Raw genomic sequence first — 9,180 nt, 5'->3', positions numbered from 1 at the left:
TTTTTTTTTTTTTTTTTTTTTTTTTTTTTTTTGGGATCTCTTTTGCGTTTAGACGCCGTCTTTTTTCACTGCGGTTTCAAAGATATACTTAAAAAATTAATTAAAGATAATATAATACATGGATCACGCGCTTTGTGTGACAAGATGTATAGATGGTTGCGAATGCTAATGAATTTTCTAAACTAGGAAACTATAGGGAATTGATTATATTCCCGTTTTCACGACGAGCTTTTTTCTTTTTTCTGTATAATAGTCAGGCAGTTCTTGAAAATATTGGACAACCTAAAACGACGCTCGACGCGATATCGACGTTAGTAGAACAAAAAGTTATTTGTATAAAAATAATGAAATTTCGTCGTGAAAGCGGGAAGTTAGTGTACTTTTTTGTTGGTGTGAAGATGGGAAAATTGTAACTATACCGTAGTTTATCCCACGATAATCTTATTTAATAGAACTTGGAGAGCCGACGTCCTGCGATCTGCAAATGCAGAAATTCTATGCTCGTTGTCGCAGATACTTACTGTTAAACCGAATAACGAGATAAATGTGTACTTATATACGCAATGAAAAATATATACTTAAGCGCGTTATTCTATCATTTGCAACGCCAAGCTTGCGTTGAATTATAGCGGTTGTCCAATAACAAAGTATGTTTTTAATGTAAAAGCCTTGTTCTTTCGTCCCATCCGTTAAAACGCACAAAAAGAAATGGATAGACAATGATAAAATAAAAAACTGAACATTTATTAAGCGCGAATACAAACGAATATCACACGCACTTAATTTACAAAATATCCACATCGTTACATTTCACACCGTACGTCAAGAATATAGACGCTTTTTGCCTCGGAAGGCTTAGATAATCGACGAAAGGAAGTTCACCGGGCGCGACTTACAAATTAAAACAATTTCCACGCATCACCTCGTTTCGTTTAGAGAATTATATGTTAGAAATCGATGCATGATAGCAACAGTTCTTCCACCTCGAAGACGGACAACTTTGTTCCTGACTTTAAACATTATCCCATCACAATGTTTCACATTCCTCGAGCGTAGAATCGTCGAAATTCCCAGTTACACAGTTCCTAGATCCTCGGTATCTATCATTCGATCATTTGCCAGCCAGTTACGAAATCGTCAGAGATCCTATCCAATACCGTGTCGTAAACTTTGCTTCATGCAAAGTTTTTACAGAGAACAATCTCTATCCCTTTTTGATTCGTCTCGCTACGAATTGATAACGTAGGTTATCCAGTCGACCGTTTTAGCTACCCGATGATAGATTCCTGGCTGGCCTGGCTGAGCACACGAGTAACCCGCTGAAACGATACCTATTAGGTACCATCGTCCTGTTTTCTCCAACATCAGTGGCCCACCACTGTCACCCTGAAAATCATAGGCAAAAAGCTTTCAATCCTTTTTTTTCTTTTTTTCTTTTACACAATAAAAGAGTATCACTCGGTTCTTTCAAATTCAACTTGAACATTCTAGATTATGTACTATATGTACAGACGATATAGCGTAATGGGTGAAACTTTGGGAAGAAATACCCACTGACAGTAAGTAGCTGCATCTGCTACCCGTTTTATAGAGACGATGTAATTCATCGCTAAAGTTATTTGTAAATTAATATTCCGTTTATGATTCGCTAAATTTACACGGCAATAAGCCAATGTTGTTTCTTGCTCGTTAATAATTGTCTCGAATTGCACGTTTTGACACATAAATTTACGAATCTGTAACTTTTAGCTTTTGACTGATTTTACCCGTTTTACGTCAAATTAAACTCACTTGGCAGGAGTCCTTGCCACCTCCACGGTACCCAGCACACATCATCTCGTCATAAATCACAACGTTAATCCCGTTGGACCGATGCCATCTCTCACAGATTCGATTGTCTATCACAGGTACGTCTACTGCTTGTAGCGTCTTGGGACGTAGCCTCGATCCTGTTCATTTTAACAGAATTCAATACACGACCGTCACTAGCCCGAACTCTGTAACGTTTCAGATAAATCATTTCTGTATTTACCAGCCTGTAACGCTCCCCATCCAGCAGCCCATCCATACTGTCCTAGAAAGTCCTCGTTTTTCTCGGGCAAACAGATCGGCGCTATGTGAGGCATGTAATGAACCGGTCGATCTAATCGTAGAACAGCCACGTCGAACCTGAGCAACAGGCAATTTCATTTTAGCGTCTGTTAGAACCACTCGTGAAATGTCAACGTACCTGTCAGCTTGAGGAGTGAACTTGAAGTAAGGATGAACGCGAATCTCTCTGACACCGAAGGTGTAAGCTGGTAATGTCTCGCTGGCGGAATTTACTACGTAATCACCTAGAGTGACTTGAACTTGACGAGCTGATGCCCTAAACGTAAAACGAAAGAACAATTGAAAGAAAATAGCGACCGATATTGTACTTGCGGAATTTTTATCATAGTATCGAGGCTTTCAAATCCGAGCCACGTATAGATTAAGGAAATTCTAGAACTTCGAGAAATTCTGCAAGTCGTAACAGCTTCAGATGTTCGATATTCCACTTACTTAGCTACACAGTGACCAGCAGTGACGACGTGGAATCGATTAACGAGAGTGCCGCCGCATCGACTGGACCCGATTCGTATATACGCCTGAGAAAGTAGAACATTTTCTCTGTTTAAAAGACGATACAAAAGGCTGGAAAGGATTGACTACGATTCGTCGATGCAAATCTGACCTGCCATGGAAAACTGCCGAATCCTGCGTCGTCGCCTCCGACGATTCTTCTTTGCGCGGTTTGCTTCGAGACGGGAATCCCGCAGCCTGTAATTACGAGGATGTAGATTCTCCATTTCAATCTAAATATGTTTGCAGTGTTCGTTTACGAACAGTTCTTGAAGAGTTAGTAGCGGAATATGTATAAATACACTGCTCAAAACAATCAGGGCACCGTTTTCCGTATCAGTTTGATTTTTATGTCTTTTTCCTGCGTTTATACGTTTGCTTTAATTATTACCTTAACCCTTTTAAGACGAATCTTTCTTTTAACAACGAACGCAGTGATACGTTAGTTCAGATTATGGTACAGGCGAATTTAATAAATTAGGTTTAATCGTCGTTTTTAAAACTATCACACGAACAACTATTACATATTTCAGTCTATCGATTATAATAGAATCTTCTCTTTGCTTATTTAACGCAATAGAATCGTTCATAGTAACGATCCTTTAATTATTTTATGCAGTATAAACACTTTGGCAGCGTAGCGACGGAAACATCTTTCACTTGATAACGTTTCGTTGATCTTCAAGTTAGTATTACCGAATTAGACTTGGAGTAATTCAATGAAACATTCGACGATCAAACTACCAAGCAATAATAAATCGCGACTCTATCGATTCTGTTTCTTATGTTCCGTTAAATTAAAAGTGTCCTCTTAAACGCGGTTCGACCGGAAGAAAAATTTCACTTATTTGTAATTAATCTGTAAATTAATTAGATTTATGGAAATCTCTCTTTATACTCGTACAGACGAAATTGATGATTAAAGATGAAGATCGTACTTCAGGGGGACGGAGGACTTATTCCTCGCGAACTAGGAACACCGGAAGTGGATACGAAATTCAGAGGACTCGCGTGACAAGAGAACCGTCGAAGAAGTGCGGAACGGACTCGTTGTTATCACGATGAACATGCAAGATCGATTGACAAATAAGGTGAGAAAACTTCACCCTGAGGAAGGCAGGCAGGAAGATCGCGACACGTGCAAGTATCGAAAGAGGAAGACGAAAATGACTTAGATCGGGTGGTGTACATCCTATCATGCTTTGGAAGGTGTAAACAGAGAAAGTGAAGGCATTCGATGACATGCTAAGGAAAGTGCAAGTGTTAAAGAGACGAGTGATTTACAAGTCAAGAAGATTTCGACATGCTGACGAAAGTGCTGATGTAACATTTGTAGGACAAAAAAGAGAAATAGACAAGTAGAATAAAAAGAAAAGCTAAAAAGAACAAAAATACGGAATAGAGAAGAAAGATGTAAATGGGAACAAGGAAAGACCGAGTGAAGTAATGCAAGAAAAAGGGAGAAGATATAAAAGACGCGTCTTTTAAATAGGAGAGAAGAATAACGACATTCAGGAAGCATTTCCAAAGAAAGACAGCGGTGGTCGATCATGCTAGTGCAAGAATCGGATGACATGCTTCTGTAGGAAGGACTTACGATCATCGTTGGCGGTCTCCGTGTAAGTATCCAACGGAAGCGGCTGAGATTGATCTCTAGGTGCCTCAATCAGGTTATAATCAGAGCTACCTTTCGGTTCTTTCCGCTGACAACAAGCGTACATGATGCCACCGCAACTGCCGTCCAAAAGGCCAGCGGACATCCAGCACATTAGAAAAAATTCGCAGCTTCGTCCGTCAGCGCACAACGTATCGTCACCCTTCCACAGCGGTCTTTTTTGTTGACGCGGCTCTGCACAAAACAGGGCAAACTGTTCTTTCTTCTCCTTTCTCTCCTACGACATTTTCCCCTTTTTGTCTCTCCAAAACGGATAATTAAAATGAAAGAACGCAAGGTCCTCGTTACTCGTTCGTTTTTCACGTTTACGTTTCATACCAGACATCTCTGATATGTGCAAAGCAAGGTCTGATTACTCCAAGCCTAGCTTCAGAATACTTTCGCAAGAGAAACGAGCTGAAAATATTGAGCAATTCGCGAGAGGATTGAAAATGAGCGCAATCGTTTTAAAAAGTGACCGAAAGAAGTTTTATTTCACGGAGCGTCGTTAATACAATCGCGATGTGGTTTAACGAAATCGTAAAAGCAACAGGAAAGAACCTTCGAGCTCCTCTGTCGTAACGATACGACCAACGCGGATGACGGAAATCGTCGGCTCGACGGAAACGGGTCCGGATGTCACAATCGTTGCGACACCCGGTTAGGATATTGCACCCGGGCTAATTTACAATTATCCGACTAGTACGAAATTCAGAGGCGCGATGTAATGTAATCCGGTATCGGTTTCACTCATTGGATTAGCGAAAGACCGGAAACGTTCTGCGAAACGGGCTTTCAACAGGTGCGACTAGACCACGACTCATCGGTACGTCGCTCTCTGTCGAAACACCGATCAACGCTGATCGCTTCACGGGGAACGTACCTGATTCTAACCTAGGGTAATCGTCGAGGGTTTGCTTTCGATGATCTGGAACAACAATTTCCTCTCTTAACAAAAAAAGAAAAAAAAATTATCAAGTAATCTTTCTCATAAAAGATATTTAACCGTCAAAGTAACAATGAAAACTATTCATAGCCATTTCGTAGCTATTCTATATGGACATTTCTGTCGAATCAAAGATAAAAGAAAAATAGAAAAGTCAAGCGGAATAGAATATCGAATCCAATTCAACATAGAACCGCAAACAGTTAACACGATATGAAAAAAAAATCAAGCCAATGCTAGCTTTTCCCATCCTTTCAACCAAACCAGAGATCGACGTCACGAATTTCAAGTGCCATTTACGCACATATGTATATATAATATATTTTACCAATATAAACATCACGCGAGAAAGATAAAATAAATCTATTTTTGTTAATTTTCTGACTCTCGTGCCACTTGATGGTGAAATGATAAATAAATAAATACGAAACGATCGAAGGTAGAAAAGATGCAAATGGAATATTTTGACGTGGAATTGCTTGACAACATATCGAATCTTAAAATTCTTCTATAAAATACGACAAATGTGATTTATGCCTTTTACGTCACATTATTGTACTTTACCTCTGATCTCGTCCTCAAAATCTGGCAAGTGGTTAGACTGTTGGAAAAACGAGGATGCGCTGCCACCCACCGGGGGTGGGATGTCGTTGTCACGAAAGATCAATCGTGGAGTTCGATGACCCATCACGGGTCTGTTGTACTCGGAAATAGGATTTCTCCATAGCGACTTGTGCTGTCTCCAGGATGGAAAACGAACTCCAGGAGGCACACCGATGTTCCTCCCTATAGGAGGTCCACCACCCTCGAAAACATAGCCGGCTGGGCCACTTGGAAATCTAACATATCGACGTCTGCGAGGCGAATTCAGAATTAAGTCTGTGCGATTCCCATTGTTGTTTCGCGGCTCAATGTAACTGGAACCGAAGATCGTCTTTGGCTTGCTAAGACTCGATCCTGAGATCTCTGTTTGACTGGTGGCACGATTCGAGGATACGATGAGGACTATTCCTATGAGCAACCATTGGCACGATCTCGCTGCACCCATCATTTGACTGGAACAAAATCACAAATCTTTTGTTACGTCGAATATTAACTTGCAGTGCTCCAAACAATATTTTATATTTCATCATAACTAATTTAATAAGCTCTCTGCAAAAGTTTAGGTTTATTATTATAAAAAATTCATTATACTTTTTCTAATTATAAAAGCGTATCACAGCGGAAGATAACGTTGAAACTTAATTAAGTATAAAACCAAAGGGACGATACTTCCAAAAGTTAAAATAGTTATGTGACTAAGTTTAAGCTCTCAAAATCTTGGCTCGCCACTAGAATTTTCTGTCCGGAAATTCATATTTCTGTTAAACTAACGTATAGTACAAATGTTTTATATATTAAAACTGAAGAAATCGAATTAGAAATTGCGTTGGTAATCGGACAAAAAGATTTAGGGTTTTCGTTATGGAGAAAAATCGTTTGCGACTCCTGCAACTTAAATATTCCACTTTCCCCTGTGTTTAATAGCGTCACTCTTTTGGAACGATTTTTTGCCCACTGTTTGCCTTTTCTTCCAATCTTTGCTTGCGCCGTAACCAGCATCCTTTCCGAGTATCATTTGCCATAAAAACTTTGAGCTCGTTTACAGCGCAAAGTGTCAAAATTCTGTTTTCCTTCCTATAGGACGGCTTGTACTGGTAAGCCTGTTATCTCGCCACTTATTTAGCCGATAGGCTCTTTCAATTAACTTGTGTAAATTGTCAAACATCAGATACGGTATCTTTCGAAGCAGGACAAAGAATACAAGGAACAAAAGTGATCCAAGATAAAACGTGCCGTTACGAAAAAGTAAACAATCCTCAATTCCAAAACGAAGGGGAAAAAGTCTCGACTAGTTGCTATCAGAATCGATTCGATTGCACGAGAATCCTGATGCGATCGTAACAGCTGTAATTATATAACGACACGCGAGATAATTAAATTCTCCTTTCTCTTCTTCCACGACGATCCAGTAATTTTTTAACCAATCTGCTTCGATTTATCGTTCGATCTTTCGTTAGAATTGATCTTCCAAACATCAAAAAAGAAACGTCGCGTGAGTGAGGTAAACGAGCCACGGAACACGCAGCTCAACAGATTCTACCCGACACGAATCCCTTTTATACCAAAGTCCATTTTAACTGCATCTATATAGTGCACGCAATGATTCGTGACTAGGTTGCATTGTTGAGTTTGATTTCGAAAGGTAACGTCGTCGAATATTTTCAATTTTGTTTTTAAAGCAGAGTATATCGCGACTCAAAGTATTGGAATACTTGCCGAAAAAGGATTTTCATTGGATAAATAGTCACTGTAAATATACAGGGTGGTTGGTAACTGGTGGCACAAGCGGAAAGGGGGTGATTCTACGCGAAAAAAGAAGTTGAAAATATAGAACAAAAAATTTCTCTTTTCTTTTTTTAAATTTTTCCATCGAGACAACGATCTACAGTGAGATCCGTTATAACGAGACGCGATAAAGTGCACGCGTACCGAGCGAAAATTCAAAGTCGATTTTCTCGAAAACAAAGCCTCGAACGAAAAATGTTTATTCCATATTTTCGACTTCTTTTTTCGCGTAGAATCGCCCCCTTTCCGCTTGTACCACCAGTTACCAACCACCCTGTATAATCTGTGTTAAATATCTCATAAATAATAAATATTAAGCAAATAATTAATTTGATTCTCTACGAATTATACGCTTGCATTTAATATCTTGTACTTTCTATGTACATTTTCGCGTTCGTTTGGAACTTTATCGATATAATCGTAATAGTTGACCTTTATTACTGCGAATTATACGTAATATATTAATAAGAGATTTCCGCAAGTGGTAGAACACCTTCACGAGATATTGTATAAAGCGAGAGAAAGATGGAGCTTAAAATCGCGTGATAGAATCGAAATTGGCTCTCCGTTTGACCTACTCGTCTTCAGAAAGCCGGAAACCGTGTCCGCGTCCGGCGTCAGGAGAGTAGAAAACAAGTTCCTGGAGCCGATCGAGTGGATTCTTTTTCAAGTGGACGAAAATATGTTGTTTGCGTCACGTTGGCTCCGTAACGGGTGAAAGTAAAAAGAGGCTTAACAGGAAACAAACACATGGATTGTACACACGGAGATTCATTATGGTACGGGGCAGCATCCTCCGGTTGGTCAGTTATCGGGGATATTAAGAAGGAGTGAAAACGCCACGCCACGAGTTTTATTGGCCTGAGACGAGATTGGGCAATAGCCAACATCGTACCAGCTGCATTAATCACTAGTTTAACCACGTTCAGGTCAATTTAACCACGTAACGGTCCTTGTCACCCCATTTCGTAATAGATTAAAAAATCCTCGCCCGAAAAGAAGGGCCCATTGTCCGCTGATCGAAGGACAGTCAATGAACGACGAGGAATTTCAAGGTAAAGGAATGATCTTGGTTAGAGTTAGAAAAGGGGGTGGAAGCGGTCGATGTAAAGAGTATTGGATTCATTCAAGAGATAAATATAAAATTCCATCGGATAAATATTACTAAGTACCCTTATGGATGTTAATTATCGAACTTGATTATTAATTTATTCGTCGTATTACTTCTTTGAGAATTAATTAGTAGCTGATCTAGGAATTAAAGTTGAAATATCTGAGGATAGATTTTATTGCGAGTTTTTAGGATGGTTGCAATACCTTTATGCAATTTTTCAATGGATATCGTCCATTTTTCAGTCAAGAAGAATAATCGAACGCATCGAACAATCGATGTAGAACGTCCTTGCCAGAATAGCATCGCGGTAGCGAGTGAATGGTTCGATGTGTTAGTAGGTCATTGGCTCTGTCGTGTAGAAGTGAAAGTGCACTTCTTGCATGCACGACAGTGTGAAGTTCATGTTCACGCTGCCACCCGCTCCGCCGGAAGTTACGAGCCATCGACCATGTTCTTCTTATTCTTCGAGTCCTC

The 9,180-nt window shown here is 39.7% G+C and overlaps 1 protein-coding gene across 1 annotated transcript; it reads right to left on the bottom strand.

Moving 5' to 3' along the window:
- Nucleotides 1-808: 808 nt before the first annotated feature.
- LOC100749030 (proclotting enzyme) lies at nucleotides 809-6,255 on the bottom strand. Its single transcript, XM_003484911.4, has 9 exons — nucleotides 5,769-6,255; nucleotides 5,142-5,186; nucleotides 4,202-4,453; nucleotides 2,717-2,802; nucleotides 2,545-2,630; nucleotides 2,231-2,368; nucleotides 2,033-2,169; nucleotides 1,792-1,949; nucleotides 809-1,386 (listed from the first exon to the last, which is right to left on the bottom strand). Exons 1-9 carry the CDS (start codon nucleotides 6,253-6,255, stop codon nucleotides 1,228-1,230), a joined length of 1,548 nt encoding a protein of 515 aa, XP_003484959.1. The 3' UTR covers nucleotides 809-1,227.
- Nucleotides 6,256-9,180: the final 2,925 nt, after the last annotated feature.

This window comes from Bombus impatiens, unplaced genomic scaffold (genome assembly GCF_000188095.3).
Source record: "Bombus impatiens unplaced genomic scaffold, BIMP_2.2 scf_0027, whole genome shotgun sequence".
In the NCBI taxonomy this organism is placed as follows: Eukaryota; Metazoa; Arthropoda; class Insecta; order Hymenoptera; family Apidae; genus Bombus; species Bombus impatiens.
The sequence above is the reverse complement of the archived record's forward strand: the minus strand, read 5'-3'. Positions and strand labels throughout refer to the sequence as shown.